Below are 20,435 nucleotides of genomic sequence, written 5' to 3'. Positions count from 1 at the left end.
CATGTCTCAGATCACATGTGATGATGGTATCAAGTGGCCCAGTTGCACAAAGCAAGTTAGGCTAAAATTTAAAATACAGTTAACAATAAATTAAAATAATTAAATTGCATGAATACTTCTTTGAGTTCAAAGTAAAAATTATCTTAACAAATTGATTTTTGATTAACAGTTGTGTTTTTTAAAACTTATCTTCAGCTTTTCTTAATCCTCTTTATTTGGGCAGGTTTTCTTTGTGCCCATGAACATGTTTTAAAGTTCCACTTGCAGGTGAACTGATCCATTTCAAGTGTGCTGAATTTTACATGTGCTATATGTGTAAGCCTGCATGCATCCATGCATGTATGTGTATATACATATGTATATGTGAAGGAGGTGTGCCCTGTGATGGAGATACATAGAATGGTGAAAGCATGATCTCTGACTTCAAAAGGGCTCACAATAAAATAGGGGAAACCACATTCAAATAGCTTTGTATGTATAATGCATATAGAATATAAAAGGAATATTATCTTAAAATGAAAGGACTAGGGGTGTGTGGGGATGAGGTAAACTGGAAAAAAAGTTTTTCATGGGAAATGGGTTTTGAAATAAGTCTTAAAAGAAACTAGGAGGGGACAGTTGGGTGGCACAGAGAATAGGGCACCAGCCCGGAAGTCAGGAAGGCCTAAGTTCAAATCTGGCCTCACACACTTAACATTTGCTAGCCATGTGACCATGGGCAAGTTACATAATACCAATTGCCCTGCTTTCCCCCCTACAAAAAAAGAAAAAAATTAGGAAAGCTAGGAGTCAGAGATGAAGAGGACAAACAATCCAGGCATGAAGGATAGCCATAATTCAGACAAAGTGTAATAAAGCCATACCAAACATTTTCCTTTGATTTTTAAAGTTTGAGTTTGTGACACATCAATTAAAATTATGGTTTTATTAGTTCACTGGTTTTTATTTTTGGTTTGTTTTTTGCTTTTTGGAGGGCAATTGGGGTTGACTTGCCCAAAGTCATATGGCTAATAATTGTGTCAAGTGTCTGAGGCCAGATTTGAACTCAGGTCCTCCTGTCTCCAGGGCCGGTGCTCTATTCACTGCACCACCTAGCCACCCTGTTAGCTCACTCGTTAATTAATGAAAGGATGAAAACTAAAATATTCTATCAGTAAATCCTATACATTGGCATTATTTGGGCTTTTCTTAACACTTGATATCTGGAACTTAATAATTTATGTGAAAATGAGAAATAGAAGCAGGTATGTGCATTAGTGTGTGTGTGTGTGTGTGTGTGTGTGTGTGTGTGTGTGTTTAGAATGTAAACTACCATCGATATATTTGAAAATCCCATCTCTGACACTCAACCACTGGGATAACCATCAAATATGTCCTTATTAAGTTTCCTCCAACTGCTCATGAATCCCCAGGTTACCTTTCCTCATAAGTATCACTCCTATAAATAATTTGTCTATTCTTTCTCTACTTTTTTCTACTGAACTCAAACTAAACTTTCTTGACCCTTGTTTTCATTTTCTACTAAATCTCTTCCATTCCTGTCTATCATATGCCCCAATCCATTATGTAGTTTCATATCAATCATGATTTCATCTCTTTAAATGTCATTTCTTTCAAGAAATCATATGGACTGGAGAAAAGGTGGTGAAATTGGCAAAAGCAATGGGAAAAAATGCTCATCTTCCCTTTCCGCTAATAATGTAAACCTAGAAAATACAGAAATTACTCCCTTTTGCATACTTCACAAATCTGGACAAGGTAGTAAAACAGGATAAATGGTGATTTGCCGAATCATCTTAGCAAAATGCCAGGAGATATTTTGGGAAATCCAATAAAGTTCAGGTATAGTTCTAGAATGAATCCTTCATTAAAAAAATGTTTCCCCACTAAAAACTGCAATGAAAATAATATAGATATTAATGATGAATAAATACAATGAATAGTTTTACATTTGCCTTTTATTACTACAGGAAATAATTATTTAACATGCATCAAGAGTTAACAGAACATCTTCTCTTACAGTTTCTTTGCTACAGAAATTGTACCTACAGAAAAAAAAGCAAAATTAACTAAAATTATCTTATTATCTTTGTACATATGCACATAAGTAGAGCTATATCACAGCATTTTATGTCTCTTAAGCATTTATATTTTTCTCTAGCAATTTGAGTAAATTATATCTCCTTTGTTAGACTGTAAATCCCTGTATCATAGGAATTAAAGCTGAAAGGAACATTATGGTATAAGCTACATTGAGGTCTGGGAATATGCCTTATAAATTGTAGGTATTTAATAAATGTTTGCTTGATTGGATTGAATAAATTCTAATCATCTAATTTTACTGCTTCTACTACTACTAAGTACTTTTATTGCAACTGACTAACATATGTAGCACTTACTATGTTTCAAGCACTGTGCTAAGCACTTAACAAATAACCTCATTTGATCCTCACAACAACCTTGGGAGATACGTGACTGTTATTATACTTATTGTACAGATGAGGAATCTTAAACATAGAAATGACTTGCATAGCGTCACATAGCTAGTAAAAGGAGATTGGAATAGACTTCATTTCTTCTTGACTACAGGACCAATGCTCTATCCACTGTGCTACCTAGCTGTCCTCTATGAGTACCATAAGGTCCTAAGGTTCAGTAACTCCTTTAAGGTCACACATGTAGCAAAGAGTTTGCATCCTTCAAAACATTTAATTGAGAGCTTTGATTGTAGTAGGTACTCAATAAATGCTTTTTATAGTGTCTTAAAGTATAAATATTGATGATTGAGTTTTCTGAGGCTGCAAACTTCCCTTTATGAAGAAAGGAAAATGGAGAGAGAGGAGGGTTTCCAGAATTGAAGGCACTATTGTGAGAAGGGGAGAGGATACTGGATATTCCACAGGAGCCAACTTGTAAGTTTTGCCTCAAATACTTTCAGTTAAGGAACTTCCAACTAACTTCAAGAAGTGCAAGGACCAAAGGACTGGGAATGGACTTTATCCTTATATTTTAAAATATTGTCAACTATTTAATATGACATTTCAGAAAAGAATTAGAGCATACTCTGAAAGGTTTTAAAAATATTGACAGAACCCATAATAAATCATTCAAAAAATTAAGCATGTATTTGCCACCTATTGCATGCCATGCACTGTGGTAGCTACTAGTCAAGGGGATCTATGGGTACAGAATACCTCCAGCATAAAGGAATGCCAAGGAAATGTTAAAGAAAAAGTTGAAATTAGTCTATTGTTGAATGGACTCAGGTAATATGTAATTTTGATAAATAATTTTGTACTTAACATTCGATAGAGGAAAATATTGCTAGCTTCAAAATACTGCCATAGAACCCTTATGCACCTTGAGTGCTGCTAAACACTGATTCTATGGAACATCATTTGTGAAGCTGAATTTGAGCACAATACTGCATATTCCTTGAAGTTCCTGCTCTGTGAGGACAGTTAGCATGCTCAATTCAATTTAACAATTAAATCAGCATTTATTAAACATCTACTATATGCTATATGAAAGAGCCTTGCTAAATACTGGAGATGAAAAGATAAAAAAATTTTAAGAACATTTTTTCATCCTTGTATTCCTTTCTAGAATTTATCCAGAATTTAATGGCACTCGGCAAATATTTGCTAAATGTTAAATAAATATATGAAGCAACACAAGAAACCAACCCAAAGTAAAACATATCTTTCCTCCTTCTGTTGTTTTTTAAGTTTAATTTTTCTCATATTATACCTCATTAATAGGACTGGATCTATATTAGACATTTCCAAAAAGGCATGGCTTGGGATTATCTTGGCCAGAAATGATGGATGAAGAAATTGGCATGTGACCATTAAATAATTTCCCATAGTAGTAACCAGGTATTTACCACACAACATTAATTCAACCATGATCATTTTGCAATAATAACAATAATGGATTACAAACAAACTCTAAGATAACATGGCACAACTGTAATATAATATTATTCAGTCCAAAGTATCCTTAATGGTATTGACCACATTGTTCTATGGAACTATCTGCCATTTATGATGCCATTTCCCTTAACTTTGTTTTCCTAGAGCCAATTAAATGTTTACTACTTCTATGATGCTGTAAGTTCACTCATCTCTCTGAGTCTCAGTTTTCTTATCTATACAATGAAATACTTAGATTGATGATTTCTAAGCTTCCTCCTCCCTCTAAATTCTGTGATTCTATACTGCTTTGAAGTACATTAGGTAGAGAAATACTTAAATAATTTGGAATCTCATGATGGTAGAATCTCAGGGTCAAACATTGACCTTTCCATGGACTTTCATTGAATGACACGATACCAACTAAAACATCTTTAAAAGCTCAATTTTCCTAAAGTAAACTTGTCTCATGAAATATTTTACATGTAAGCTAAAGGTAATATGAGAAGGGTGCTGGCACAAATCTATCTCAAAGTAAACTTTTCTGTGTGAGCATTTTACAAATATGTCTCTTCAATATTTCATATGTCTCTTGGTTAACAATAAAAAATACTTACGTTTGTCCATCTGAAGTTTCTACAGTGATCGTTGATGCTCCTACTCTGGGCAGGGTTGGATTGATCACATTGTTGTTCCAAAGAAATTTAACTCTTTGAATTGTTCCAACATCGAAATTTGAATCAAACTCATTAGAATGTGTATAACCTGGTTGTAGGCTCCCCCTTGGAACAGAAGGAAATAACAAACTAAAGTACAAAAATCTCTACATATAAATTTACTTATAAAATCTATACATGATACATATTTTGCTAATTCAATTATGTTTTCAACATATTAAACAGAGGCAAGAAGTCACACAGACATAGTTGTAATTTATGCCCTCAAATGCCTCATAGTATTTTAATATGTTTTAGTCCCAACTTTCTCCTAGAATTTAATAAGTGATGACCTCATTAAATCTTTTTCCACCATCTGTTGTGTTAACATCATAATTGTTTACTGATTATAAACACCTGGTAACAAGAACAAGAAAAAAATCATTTTATGAAATAAAAATTAATTATTGGCCCAATAAGTAGCAATGCACCAAAGTTAGAAACCCAATTCTGAGGTCAATTTCTGCATGCAAAATTCAAAAGGAAGTCCTGTGATTGACTTTATAAAATGTATATACTACTAAGTCAGTTTTCACAGTAGTGAAACTAGAAACAATAACTTGGGTAAAACATATTTACATAAAATAACTCCATCATGTAAGATATTTGGTAATATTGAACTCACTTGTAAATCTCATATTGCCTGCTGTTTCCATTACTTCCAAACAAAGAAACTACTACTTTTCCAGTAACCTTTTTTCCAGACAGTGTGACAGTTACCTTATACCTCCAACCTAGGGAGAAAGGTAGATATAAAATATGAAGAAATAAATATATTGAATGTATAAATATAAACATATAAGCAGAAAATAGAGATTTCTGTAAAACATAATTTAGTCTGCAATAACATAAAATGTGATAATTTAATTATGGAATGCATGATTCTTAATTATACAAAGTTTTAAGTAATTCCTTTATTTGCAAATTTTAAATTCTTACTAATAAAATTAATTCAAACTAATGTCAATGGACTTTTCTAACCAAGTAATTTAGATATTGACTATTATATTATGCAAAAATTATGATATTTGCATAATATAATAGTTTGCAATTGTTTTATTTGCAAACTTCTGTTTGATAATCCTTTTCTGTTAAAGAAATTTTGTGTCTATGATATAATTTTAGCCTAGCACAATTATTTTAATATTAACTTACCCAATTTTTAAGTAACTGTACAATATTAAATGTGGAGGGAGCCTAAGTCAATTTCTAGTCTGGCACCCACATTTTTGTTGATGAACACCTTAAAATCTTGTGCAAACGAGAGCTTTTATAAGAAAACCAGAGCATAGACTTTAATGATAATAGCTAATATTTTTATAGCCCTTTAAAGTTTGCAGAGTACTTTACATATATCACCTCATTTGATACTCAAAATGACCTTGTGAGGAAAGTGCTATTCTTAGCCCCATTTCACAGAAGAAGAAACCGAGTCTTAGAAAGGTTGGGTGACTTGTCCAGGAGTGAACTCTGGTCTTCCGATTCCAACTTCAGTGCTCAATCTACTCTAATCTTGCCCAATGTCACACAGTTAATTAGTGACAAAACCAGACCAAGACTACAATTCTGATGTCTCTTCATAACTATTTTTTCCATGATCCTGTTGCTTGTATTTTATTGCTACATATTTCAGATATGGCTTGGGATTTCTGCTTTCTTAAAATAGCATTTCTTTTTAAGTACTAAATAATAGATATTTTTCATTAAATAATCTGTCCTCTGACTCAACCTTCAATTTTCCCAAATTTATAAATTTTATATCAAAAAAGTTATATAGTTTATGATTACTTCCCCAACTTGCAGATCACTATCATGATGTTTGGCAGTTTATGAAAGGTTTTTCCCACAAAAAAAAATTTATGAAGAGTATAATGATCCCCATATTATAGACAAGAAAGCCAAGGCTTTGGAGGTATAAGGTATTTGACAAAGGTCACATGTTAATATAAAGCAGCTAGCAGAGACTGGAATCGAACCTTTCTTCACATTGTGACTTTAGAGGCCATCTTGTTAACACTATCATTTTCCAGATGAGGAAACTGCGAGTCAGAGAGATTAGGGAATTTATCCAGAGTACCACAGCTAGGAAGGATCAGAAGTGGGATTTGAACCTAGGTCGTCCTGACTCCAAGTTCCTCACTCTGTGTAGTCTGCCACATTATCTCAACATGGCTCGTCTACACAATTTTAAAAGCCTGTGGGGTCAGTGTGGGGGCAAAATTATAAGGCAAAGGTGTCTTCTATATCGTTAGCCTCTTTGTTCTCTGTCCTCTTTCTTTTACTGGCCAGAGAACATGGAAATGATGCCACACTCCACTATGCATAGCTATTCTCAGATCCTTTGTATACTCTTAGCTATGAATAAGCTGTTATTACACCTCATAGAGTTTATTTTTCAGCAGTTCTTGGTTAAGGATCATTAAAAAAATGGACTGACCAAAGTGGTAGGCAACCTCTGACCATCAGTGATCCTCTAAGTCCTCAAGTAAAACCATTTGACTGAATCCAAACTTCACAGAACACATCTGTGAATCTCTGAAGTTTGGATTCAGTTAAAGGGCCTTACTTGAGGACCTAGAGGGCCACATGTGGGCTCGAGGCCACAGGTTCCAAAGCCTTGTACTATAAAATGTTTCTTAATATTCACAAAAGAATATATGGGTTTATGTTTAATGACCTTGAGAAAATGTGCCAATATCTCAGTTACAGAAACTAGGAAATTTATTTTATGAAACCTTTGGATATTTGTCAATCTGTTTCAAGAATCAGCTGAAAGCAGAGAGGTTCAGTTCTACATCCAAAACATTTAACAATGGACCCATGCTGTGGTGTCATCCAGATTTCTCAGGCCAGGGAATTGGCCTGAAAAACTGAATTGGCCATCAAGTTCCAAAGACATCTCCTAAATACGATCAATCCCATCTTTTTTCTGTATGTACTGGAGGAAGCTTTCCAACAGGCAATAACAATGTCACAGAGTTGTGAAAATAAGGAAAGTCAGATGGAAACTTACGAGCAAAATTACTGGCATCCCCAGTGTTGAGATAAAAGACCTGTCCCATTGCTGCCGTTTTACCAGCAAATCTGTCAGCATAGTGGCCCATCTGCGGACATCCTCCAGATGGACAAGGGAAGCACTTATTCTGAGGAAAATAAATAAATGATTAATGAGAACAAGTTATCTTTCCAGGTTTTACCTCCTTTCACTCACCCCATCCATTTAATTATTTAAAAAGCAAATATAATTCTGGTACCTTCATAACAGTTGAGAAAAAAATCTTATGTCTAAAAATATATGAATGAGTTATTTTGTCCTCCATACTAAGTATGCATAATATAATAAATGTTGAACTGGTAGCTTAAATTGAACGATGAAGGCAGCTTTCAACAAACTTCTACTAATGAGTATTATGCAACCTAACAATGGAATATGGATCTATGACCTTCCCTTGACCCACCCAATAATCATAGATGGCATTTATACAGCACATAGAGTTTGCAAAGTGCTTTACATGTGTTATTTCCTTTGGTCTTTACAACACAACCTGTAAGGTAGATGCCATTATTATCCCCATTTTACAGATAAAGAAACTGAGGTTGAGAGAGATTTAATTAGTTGCCCAGGGTCCCATCACTAGGAGCTTTCTGAGGCAGAATGAGAATTCAGGTATTTACAAAGCAATTCCAGTGCAGCATCTATTGTGACATAAATCACAACTAGAACTTGAGATGTTTTTACTTGTTAAATAACATTCGTCATTGATCATTTTGGAAAGAATATTTGTATGAACATCAGAAAGGTTAGTTTTTAAAAGTAATTGGGTGAACCTAATCAACACCTGGGATCAAAGATCACAGCACAATAATGCTGTACTGCATACCTGAGCAAATCTCTTTTTTTCCTTTTTAAGGAATCTAAAGCTCTGTTTATAGTAGGCCACACTACTAGACAAAACTGAAAAAAATCCAGTCAGTTAGCAGTATGCTTAGTTGATCCATACTTCGACAAACTTTCTGATTTTAATTCCTTTTTTAAATTTGGCAGCAGATAGACTTTAAATCAGATTTCTATGTGCTGTATTCTTTTGAAAAATGAATCCCAAATAAAGTTTCTAAAACTTTCCTAAATGAAACAAATACTTCACAAGTACTAATAAGGAATAGGAAAGATGAGGCAATCATTAGAGTAATTGGAACCAGAATGAAAATGTCATATTTACACTGAAAATCCTAATATCGTTATGTGATTAAAATCAGGTTTATGAGACTTAAAGTAGAATTATTATGTAGCAGACTTGATTAAAGATACTTTGTGCGGAAAATGATACTAGAAATCAATAAATTATATTTTCTTAGAGCTAGAAGGGTCTTAGGAAATCTAACCCTCTTTTCTCATCTTCCAGGTAAAGAATTTGGAACACTAGAGATGATGTTTTGTGACACATAGTGTCAGAATAGGACTGGAACCCAGGTCATCTAATTTCTAGTTCAGTGTTCTTTCCACTATATCACAATGTTCAGAATTATTCTATAGAGATCTGGTGGGATGGGAGACTTAGGTATATTCCATTTACTTGTTCTCAAGGATTAAATGAAATGAGGGTTTGTATTCGGGAAAAAAGGAAAAACAGGTGCCACTTAATAGATAAATTGAGAACTGTTAAATAAAAGGGAATAAAAATGTTCTTTTGGGTCACAATTGACAGAACCAGGAATTTTGGACAGAAGATGAAAGAGGCCACATGATAGTAAATAAATATTGACAATTATAATATCTAAAAATGTAATGGACTAGTTATGAGTCCCTCTCTTGATAGAGGACTTTCATAGCCCCTGGATGGTCACTTTTCAGGTATATAGTAATAAGGATAGCTTTCAAGTATAGTTTGCATTAAATGGCCTCTAATTGTCCTTTCTAGGTCTCTTACAATGTGTGGAGAAAGACCTTTTCTCTGTTTCTTGACATGTGGTTTCATTTATAAGGAAGCTCATGGTAAGGAAACTCCCTCTATCAGTGCAGGTCAGCACCTTTCCAGAGCACTAAGAAGTGGTTACCTGCCAAAGGTCAAGCAAATGTGTGCCAGAGTTAAGAAGAGAACCCAGTTTTTATGGACTTGGTACCCAATTCTCTATGCAGCATGCTATGCTGACTCTCATGGTGAGCAATTACTTACTGCCTCAAAAACTTTGTAGGAAGCACATGGGTATCCAGAAAAGCCACCTGGGTTGAGGATGCTATCTGAATAATACTTGTAACTCCGCAGGTGATTACACGCTACAAAATCACGAGTTCCTGTGAAATTAGATGGGATCACACAGAAGGGACACTGCATTATTTTATTTGGATCCAAAGTTATTACTAGAAATTGATGACATTTGCATAAGTTATAGACTTCGTATACCATGGTTGAACGTTAAGCACATAACGCACTTTTTAGAAACTATAGTTTGCTTTGTGATACATTCAGCTATCACAAAGAACTGTTAGACCAGGCCTGTCATTTCATTAATATAGGGAGCTCCTGGGAAGAGGGTTCCTCTACCAATGGAGGGTGACACATTCTCTTCAACTTAGAGAGAAAACTTGGCTACCAAAAGGCTTAGTGATTTACCCAGCATCTTACAACTAGTACTTGTCTGAGGTAGGATTCACTCTCACCACTAGACCACTCTGACTCTCAAATGTAGATAATTATTACAAAAATTGCATCAAATATATATGCCTGGGGGGAATTTATCTTGAGGCATAATGGATTTACTGGGGTTCTATATATAGTTAAATTAAAGGACAAGCTGGACTGACCCAATGGATCCCTTTTACAAATTTATTTCCTTTCATAACTACATACTGCCACTCAAGGATGGAGGTCTAATACAATGGTAGAGAACTATGGAACAGAAATTGAAATCCATAATTATACAGATGACTTAGGCAAAGTTTTGGCAAGACATCTTGGCAAATTTGGCAAGATGGTTTAATAAGCATTTTACTGGTAACTTTTGTTGTATGATGAATTGACTTACCTTCCCAGATTCCATTTATATCTACAATTGAAGAAAGGATATTTTTCTGACATCCAGGCATTTCCTTTCCTCCATTTGGGAAGAAATCGAGGTGTCCCACAATTTGACTCGTTCCTAAACCTAAGACATTTTGAACAAATGTTAAGTGTATTTGAATGCATTGTGAACAACTTAATTATTATTCATCATAGTTGCAAGAGTCAAGAGGAAAAGTTCACCTAAATTAGGAAGGAAAGGAGCAGCATCTGTGTGAATGACATCAACAAACAAGGCATCACTGGCATCCAGTCGAACTTCTTCTGGGGTCCCTTCAAAGCAAGGCTCAGCAGGATCCAATCCTGGGCGAAATATTGTTTTATTTTAGTTATATTCTTTTATCTCTTATAACATAAACCATTATTTAATTTGGAAGTCAAAATCTTGTGGAAATGAACGTTGAAAACTAAAATTAAATAAATAAATTCTTAAAAATAAGATTTTAAAATATCAGAAATATTTTTTGATCATGGAATGGCAGGACCAGTGAAATAAAACAGCAATTTTACCCATACTAATTTATAATTCAATAAAATCTTTATTTAATTACAAAAAAATGTAATGAGTAAAATAATAAAATTCTTTTGGAAAAATAGAAAAGTGAAGAATATCAAATGAAATAATGAAAAATGTAAAAAAGACAATAAGCCATATTTAGTGGCAGCAACATATGACATGGTATATAGAGAACTAAGGTCCAAGCAGGAATACCTGGGCTCTGTTCCTCTCTTTGATGTTCAATCTGTCACACTGGATGTGTGACCCTGAGCAAGTAATTTAATCTCTCAATATTTTAGGCAACTCTATAAATTGCAGAGAATTGTTGATCTGAATTGGTCACTCCATATCCAAGAATTCACTATCAATGAAATCACAATTCTAGGCCATATCTCTAAGAATTTTTATAGAAGATCTTTGTAGATAATAATCACTTTCGTTTGGTGATTTATGTAATAATTATGATAATAATATAACAGGTCATATTTAGGTAGTGCTTGAGTTGCATAGTACATTTCACTCAAACATTCATTTAAGATATGTAATTTGAGTAATTGTTTTCTCTGTGCTGCAGATGAGGAAACTGAGGCTAAGAAGGTTAAGTAACTTGGCCCAAGATCTTATGTGTGTGTGTATTGATAATTGAGGGGAAAGATAGCTTGAATTTCTTATTATTTTTAGAATATGTTTGGATATTTTGTAGCCCTTTCTTTTATAAAATGAATTTTCTCAGCATCATAGTATTTACCACTGGGTTTCAATTTATAGAAGTCAGGGAAAACCAGTTTTAGAATTGTCCATCACTTGAATAACACCACAGTGGTATTAACCTTGAGAGAAATAGAAGGATGGGGGGGTACTTTTAGCTTACCAATGAATTTCTAACTTTTTTGAGAATTTCCCTGCTATAAAGCCTGTGAAAATACCATTTTTTTCTAAATATCAATTTGAGGTGGTCAAAATGTAAATACTGAAAACAGATTCTCCAGATCCCAGAGTTTTGCTGATTATTTTGACAGAGTTATGATGTCAAAGACAAAAAGAAGGGAATAGATAAAAGTCTAAAAGAGCTTTTTAGTTAATGTTCCCTGAAAATTTTTGTCTTGTCAAGGATAAGATTATCTTTGTGAGGTAAAATAATCTTAATTATCCCAGACCAGGAAATGTAGTCAGATCAAGTGTCTCTTCCAACAAAAGACAATTTTATGTACCTTTTACCTATATTATGCTCATAGCAGGCGAAATGGAGATTTTACTTAACATTTAACAGATCACCAAGTTTCCATAATGTCCATCCTCATGTCTTAATTATATCATTGCAATGTAAGCACAACATTGCAGATTTCACCCTTTTAATCCTACCTGTGATTCGTCCAATGAGACCATTTGATCTTCTCCCAGCCTCTCCAGCAATATGGGATCCCAGACTGTGGCCAATGATGTGAACATTGGAAAGAGAGTATCCAAACTCATTCTGATGAGAGAAAAGGTCTTCAGAAATGGCTAGGTTGGTATTAGTGACATGATCATAACATAAAGATTCCTTGAGAGTCTTTATTGAGAGTTGTTTCTCACTTCACAATAGAGAAACAATGATATGTCTAACTTTTCAAGTAGGGGAGAATATCAAAGTATTCATGATTTATGGCCTTTATCATGTGCTTCTTATCTTAAGCAACATTGTCTTTAGGATGATTTTGTTGTGTTTTGGGGAAAGTGAAGATCTGATTCTAATTTCACCATTTAGAATTATTAGAAGCTTCCCAAATGAAAGATGTAGAATAAGAAGTGGTAAGAAGGAACTGCCCAGCTATTTCCAGCTTGAGTCTAAGATTTCTCATGTCTTATAGTGACAAGTAGAATAGATCATAAATTCAGTGGTGAAAGTGCCCTCAGAAGTCATCCAATCCAACCATTTCCATATTTAGGAATGGAGACCCAGAAAATTGACTAGCCCAAGCTTATGCAAGGAAGTTTAGTAATAGAGTTGGGATTTGAACTAGGATCCTCAGACCCTCAATCAAGCATTCTTTTCACTGTTCCCCCCTGCTTTCCAACATTTATTAAAAGGTGATATTGATTCATGCTAAATAATTTGCCCCTTGATAAATGTCTAGGTAGGGTAGATTTTAAAACTACAAAAATTCAGTCAATCTACTGGTGCAAATCAGTTGTAAGATGTTGGGGGTAAGGTGCATCGATTAAACTAGTTGCTTAATCATTTTCTGAAAAGAGAGGAGAAGGCAATTTAGGCAAAATGAAAAAAATAGGTCTGTGTTCATAATAATAATAAACATTCATATTAGAACCTTAAAGTTTGCAAAACACTTAACAAATACTGTCTTGTTTTAACCTCACAGCAACCCAGGGAAGTAGAAGCTATTTTTATCCCCATTTGGCAAATGGGGAAACTGAGGCAAAAAGAAGTTAAGTGACTTACCCAGGTGACACAGTCAGTAAGTATCTGAGGTCAGATTTGAACTTGGTCTTATTAACTCAAGATATAGCATTTTATCCACTGACCTGCCCACATCATTATTTGCAGAGAAAACCCAAATGCAGTCACACTACTGTTCCCTTCTGGTCAACTAAAAAAAAAGCTAAAATCTTTGTATAGAAAGGTTCATGATGACCTCTAGAAATTGTATTGGCACATTGTTCAAAGAACAATGGATAGAGTGTATGAGACAGCATGAAGATACTTAGTTACCTTCAGATAATCCACAAAATAGGCTATCTCAGCTCCTACTACTCGAACATTTTGTGTGGCTTGTGTGTATAAAGTCCGTGAACCCTTTTTCCAGTCCACACAGATGCAGTTTACCTCTTCCACTTTAAACAAGGTCTAGAAAAATACAAGAAAAAATAGTTCAATCATTAAGGGAGTATCAGAACATCCATTTTTAAAAGTTTTTTTCTTTTGCTTATCACTAACAAATATTATGAACTATATTTTCTATGTATAGTTTGTTCAAGATCTTAAAAGCTATGAAGAAATATATACATTACCAATAATAAAAACATTTTTATTATTATATACCATTAGGATGGTACAATATGAAGTTGCTACCCTTTGACATTTAACATTTCCAACTATTAATTTGACTTCGTTGATAACTGGTATCTGAAGTTCAGCAAGGACTATACTGAGGGATTCCATTGCAGCAAGTAGAGAAAGTGTATCATGGGAAATTACAGGAAGTAGAATATGCAATATGTTATTGTTATTAAGTAACAACAGGGACAAGTCTGCATAGAGAGATTTCCCCTAGCAGTACTTTAGAGGTCAGTATAATTGGTGAGTGAAAAAGTTTGTTAGTTTGTTTAAAATATCCTGTTTTCAATGAAACTAAAGAGATTTGGGGACAACCCCATATAATTGTCTTTATAGCTACATCCCTGGAAAGCTATTTCACATGAAAAAATATACTGCAGATACGTAGTTCAAACCTTTGGTCCTTTTAGGCATTTTTACGTTCCTATAGAACCATAACTAGTATGGGGCAAATGGGGCTTTGCTCCAGGGAGCTGATATTCCACTCATATCATCCTTAATCTAAAGTCAAAACACAATCCATTGTACTACCCTGCCTCCCCACCCCCAAATTTGGAACAGCTAGTCAAAAAGCTTAAAACAGAATCAGGAGCATCTGTGGTCACCTATTCTAATCCCTTGATTTCATAGAAGAGGAAACAAAAGTCTAGGGAAGCAAAAGTGCTCCAAGACCACACTCTTAGTAAAAAGCATATCTAGAATTTGAACCCTAAAACGCTGACTACAAATCTAGTGCTTATTTTCTATACTCCCTCTATTTTCAGTGAGGAAACTGAGAGTAGAACTGACAGATGATTTGAAAAAGGGCTGGCAGCTAATAAATGCTGAAGCCAAGATTAGACTCCCAAATCAGTGCTCTTTCCCTCTATAATTCCTACCATGTTATAGGAAATTTTGTGTCTATAATACTAGACCGGGGCAGCCAGGTAGCACAGCCAGTAAGAGCACTGGCTCCAGTGTCGGGACAACCTGGGGATCGAATCCAGGCTCAGACAACCAGAAACACCTGGCCATGTAACTTTGAGCAAGTTACTTAACCCCGGTTGCTTTAAAAAAAATACTAGACCAAAATGAGGATATCAGCAAACTGTACCTTTGTAGCTTGCATCCTCATTTATGGGGAAAATGGTTATCCTTCATCGTTATCCTTATTTTCTCTCTTCACTTTTCATTTAATGTATAAAACTCGTGTAGTTCATAATGTGTAAAAGTGTGAAATGAGTAGATTGCAGTAAGACAATTGACATCATCTCCATGATCACTGTGAATTGCCCTTCAATGAGCTAAATTATAGCAAATAGTCAGGGGCCATCATGGTGACCCTATACATATTGGGTAATTAATAAATATCTAATGAATAATCCATGGAAATGAATTAAATGAGGGGATTTGCCAGTAGGATAAAACTCTGGAAATGGTCATAACCTGTAACTGATTTGGTTTGGGCTTCTTGGAGAAGTCATTGATCTTCTCAGCCCACAATAGATCATCGGTGTATATTTTCTGAATGAGTGAAAGAATTAATACATGTGGCCATAATACTACTTTGGCTACTGGAAACTATGTTTTGTTAAACGGTGAAATCTGATTCTCTTTTTACATATTTTTATGATCAGAGGGATCATAGGTTTCAAACATATTTCAGAGGTAAAGATCAAAAAGATGGAGGAGGTGTACATATTTTGCTTTCAGCGAGAAGTCCATGAGCAGAAATCATGGCTGATGGAATGTTTTTGTCCTATGCCATGTTAGATGCTTCATTTGGGAATCCAAGGCTAAATAGAAAGCCCTCAAAAAAGACAGAGTATCACGAGTGGTAACTTTAGAGTATAATCAGGGCAAAAAGGTATGATAGAGAGAATGTTGGTAAGGGAGTCAAAAGATCTTGCTTGCTACTTGCCTTACACACTGAATATATGAATACATGATCACAAATGGGAGCATCAGAGGCAGAATTTGAACCCAAATACCTTTGATGCTTTTTCCCCTTTCCTTCATTGACCTTTTTTGGCAGCATGCACTTAAGTTATACCATTTAACTGCTTAGTTCTCACTTAACCAGAACAAAAATAACAAAACTTGTACTGTTTTCCTCACGGTATATTTGTGAGGATGGGCTCTGTGAAGATTAGTATAAGAGAATGATAGTGTTGGGTTTACTATTGCTGTTCCCCTACCATGCACATGTTTGTCAGCCAGCCTTCTTCACCTTTGTCTATGAAGCCATGAACAATAAATCGAGTTTTTCTATTCTTGTTGAAATTAGAGCTCTTGACGGCTGCCAAATTGTCGGGAAGAATTTCCTGTGGTAAGAAGGAAAACATGCATGTCAACCCCTCTGTTTTCTGAAATATGAGAGGAAAAGTTTCTGAGATAAAGGTCTTTTGCATAGCTACACTAACACCATTGCAAATCACAGCCCAATCGGTAAATGCCACAGGATTCTGCTATTATTTAGGAAATAAAGTGTGAAACATATGCTCTAATAATGATAGTGAAGGCAGTTTGAATGTGCAAAAATATGACATAGAAAGAGGAGCTAATCCTTACTCATTATATTTAAGGTAAATATTGATATTTTAAATACAAACTATAGGTCTTCACCTTGTTTGCACAGTTGTTTGCATATGATCTTCCCCATTAGACTGTGAACTTGGCCCTTAGCACAGAGCCTGACACATAGTACATGCCTAATACATGTTTGTTGACATGACTTGACATAAGATAAATAGTGACTCCATGGATAATTCGCAAGAAATTAAAACTTGATCTTATTTTTTAAAAAAAGATCTCCAACTCCAACTGCCTTCCTTCTCTGGAGTGTATTTAGTGAGGAACAAAGAAATCTAGGCAGTCTACTATTTCCTCTAAATGATATGCACAAATCACAAATCTTAAAATAATAGCATGGCTTACTTGATAGTTGTTTGAGTTTTCATTGGTATACAGAAGAAAACGGGTGTCGATACTTTCTGGAGATGAGGGGAGCACATGCAAGGGTCTTTGTACAATGCCAGCCCAGGGTGCATCATCCGTAAAGCATCCCAGTCTTGGATAGCAGACTTCGTCTCCTGAAATCACCCAGAAAGGAACATCTCAGTAATAAATTAAACCAGAAGGCAGTTTTTTTGAGCTTTCTGCTACACAGAATAAGGGCTTGTTAAAATAATGTTTTAGATTTTACTTCTCTCTCCTCAAAATCAACAAATGGTTAAAGTCCCTCGTGCCTCTTATTGTCCTTGTAAGACCTCCACAAAAACCGTTTTTGTTTTGTTTTGTTTTAAATCCCACCATCTCTGGGCTGGGTTCACAAGCAATAGAATCTGGGAAAAGCACACCATAGCTAATCAATCCACAAACATATTAAGCACTACTATGTGCTACACACTGTGCTAAGCACTGCTGAGACACCTCAGTGCTGGATGTGGTGGCCCACACCATAGTCCCTGCTACTAGGGAGGCTGAACTTGAAGGATCTCTTGAGCTTATAAATTCTAATCTGCCCTGGCCTTGATAATGTTGAGTCATTGGGAGCAGTGGACTTCCAGGTTGCCTAGGAAGGGAGTGAAATGACCCAGGTCAGAAACAGACTAGATCAAAATTTCCATGTTGCTATTGGTGATTAGATGAGACCAGGGAGTAGCCCCCCTACTTCTAACCTGGAAGACACAGAGACCCAGACTAAAAAAAAATTCTTCTTAATTAAAAAATGGATAGTGCAGTAGGATAAACTTTGTTCTTGTAATTTAAAGAAGTAGGTTTGAACACCAATCCTGACAACTTGCTTTCAGCACTTAAGTAGTGAATAGAGCACCATCCCTGGAGTCAGGAGTATCTGAAGTCAAATCCAGCCTCAGACACTTGACCCTTAACTAGCTGTGTGATTTTGTGCAAATAAGTTAACCCCAATTGCCTCACCTTGCCTCTCCAAAGAAATTAAAACCATAAAATAACACATAGGTGTGATTTGTATTTTTTTACTAGCTGTAGGAGTCTAGAGGAGTCAGAGCAACTCTGAACTTCAGCTTTCTTATTGCAAAATAGGCATGATAATAATATATAGTAGTGCTGCTTGGGGGATCCAGTGAGAGAATATGTATTTCCATTTATCTACAGCACCTCTCAGATCAGTCCCTTAAATTCAACATGATTCCAACTGAACTCCTTCCCCTATAAAACCTGCCCCTCTGTTAACTTGTCAATTTATATTAATGACAGCACCATCTTCCCAGTCTCAGAAGCTGCAAAACCCAAATTCATTTTGCATTTTACTCTCTCTCCTTCATCCTCTACATCAAATCAAATGCCAAGTCCTATTTATTTAAGATCCATAGCATCTCTCACATCCTGCCTTTCATTTCTACTACTGCTATAACCTCCATATTTTAAATGTTTCATTGCTTTTTAGTTGGACCTAGCAATACCTTTTAATGGGTCTTTCTGCCTCCAATCACTATTCTCTCCCTTATAATCTTGATTATGTAACCTTTAAAATATAACTCATCAAATACCATCAGTGACTCCCCACTGTCTAATGGATAAAGTGTAAGGTCCTTTATTTACTTTTAAATCTTTCTACAACATGATTCCATCCTTCCTTTGTAGACTTGTCTAATTATAATAAATATCAATCCCCTCATATGCTTTTAGTCAAACTAGACTATTATAATCATATCTCAGTGTCATCCTGTCTGCCTCATGGACAGTCAGGAGTACAGTGAGAAGAAAGAAGACTGGGCTTGGAGTCAAATAGATTCAAGAGTCTTACTTTCAGGTGTGTGACCTAACAAAGTAATTTAAGTTCCCTGAATCTCATTTAGGAAACTGTAAACTGAAGGGACTGGACTAGATGATGTAAGAAGTCTTTTCTAGCTCTAAATCTTATTATCCTTTGTTCATGCTTCACCTTCCCCCCCATTTCCTTCAAGGCCCAATGCATGTGCTATATTCCAATAAAGTCTTCTCTAATTCTACCAACTAGAAATCATTTCTCCTTACTAATATTTCTCATGTCACCTTGCTTAGATCTCTCCTTTGCTATTAGCATATTCTACCTTGCGTTACAGCTATTTGTGTACATGTCTCATGTCCCTCATTCCATTGAGTCTTTATGGAAATGAACTATCTGTTTTCTCCCTTTTCTGTACATGCAGTACTTGGTACAGTTGGTATTCACTAAATTTCTTTTGAATTGTGCTGAACAGGAAAGCACTGCACACATCTGAACCTATATGTTCTTGCAATCTTATGTGAGAGGGAGAGATGGTCTCAGCTCTAATTAGTGCTGAGCATTTACTTGAGAACTTAAATTTTATCCAAGACCCAAAAGACTTTCATCTTTTGGTCCTAACCGAACCTTTGGCCCAACAGGCATTCAAGATGGAGGACATGCAGGTTCAGCCCATAAGCAAAAGCAATAAAGAAGTTAGCATAATTCTGGGCTTGAAAATTACAATGTCAACACTCCCTCAAAGAAAACATATTCAATGTTCACAATGTTATCAGAATTTTAAGTCAGAACACTGTTGCATGGGATATTTATTTTTGGCCATCCTATGATTCCATGGGCATAGGGACATCATTGTGAGGAACTCCCTCAAAAATGCAGATCAACCACTGCTCTGCAACTTAGTCTTAGGTAATTACCTAGAGCACTAGGTTACTTGCACAGCATCCAAGCAGCCAGTATATACCAGGGGTGACACATGAACCCCTGTTTGCCTGATGTAGAAGCTGACTTTCTGTCTATTACATCAGACTGCCTGTATAGAGCAAATAATTCTAAACCATTTCACAGACTGAGATACACAAGGGAATTAAATGTCCAACACTCACATAAATATGGTTACTTACCTGCCACTATGCCCAATAGCAGAGATATCGTCCAAATTGGCAGCATCTAAATAAAGCCAAATACATAGTTGAGTCTTGGTAGAGTAACATAACAAAGATCATAATGATTCATGTTCACTTCATTTTTTTTTTCATTTGTTCTGTTGTGTTTTCAATAATATGCATAATAAAACAGCCTAGAAAGGATTTCCTTCACTCACCATGGAAGTTCTGGCAAGCCCCATGCACTGTTCCCAACAGCCTATAAATGTCCTTTTATAACAAAATCTTATCTTCTGCTTGCATTGCCATGGGAAATGGGCACAAAAAAGAGAGAAGCTGCCAAGTGTATATTTCTCA

The 20,435-nt window shown here is 35.3% G+C and overlaps 1 protein-coding gene across 1 annotated transcript; it reads right to left on the bottom strand.

Annotated features, from left to right (window-relative positions):
• Positions 1-1,981: 1,981 nt before the first annotated feature.
• Positions 1,982-20,142, bottom strand: LOC138168663 (pancreatic triacylglycerol lipase-like). The gene is made up of 12 exons (XM_069097570.1): positions 20,097-20,142; positions 17,160-17,314; positions 16,421-16,546; positions 13,899-14,033; positions 12,551-12,662; positions 10,873-10,992; positions 10,655-10,774; positions 9,805-9,923; positions 7,644-7,773; positions 5,256-5,364; positions 4,532-4,696; positions 1,982-2,045 (listed from the first exon to the last, which is right to left on the bottom strand). Exons 1-12 carry the CDS (start codon positions 20,140-20,142, stop codon positions 1,982-1,984), a joined length of 1,401 nt encoding a protein of 466 aa, XP_068953671.1.
• Positions 20,143-20,435: the final 293 nt, after the last annotated feature.

Source organism: Petaurus breviceps, unplaced genomic scaffold (assembly GCF_028583685.1).
Source record: "Petaurus breviceps papuanus isolate PSGF00001 unplaced genomic scaffold, PetGlider_PUasm1.0 37, whole genome shotgun sequence".
Lineage (NCBI taxonomy): Eukaryota > Metazoa > Chordata > Mammalia > Diprotodontia > Petauridae > Petaurus > Petaurus breviceps.
This window is presented reverse-complemented; position numbering and strand designations above follow the sequence as displayed.

Bases quoted from the DNA above. Each gene is read 5' to 3' on its own strand.
- LOC138168663 (XM_069097570.1), bottom strand. From the start codon at position 20,142: ATGCTGCCAATTTGGACGATATCTCTGCTATTGGGCATAGTGGCAG. The intron at 17,315-20,096 runs GTAAGTAACCAT...GGGTGATTTCAG, and splicing joins GCTATTGGGCATAGTGGCAG to GAGACGAAGTCTGCTATCCA. The intron at 16,547-17,159 runs GTAAGCCATGCT...TTCTTACCACAG, and splicing joins AAAACTCAAACAACTATCAA to GAAATTCTTCCCGACAATTT.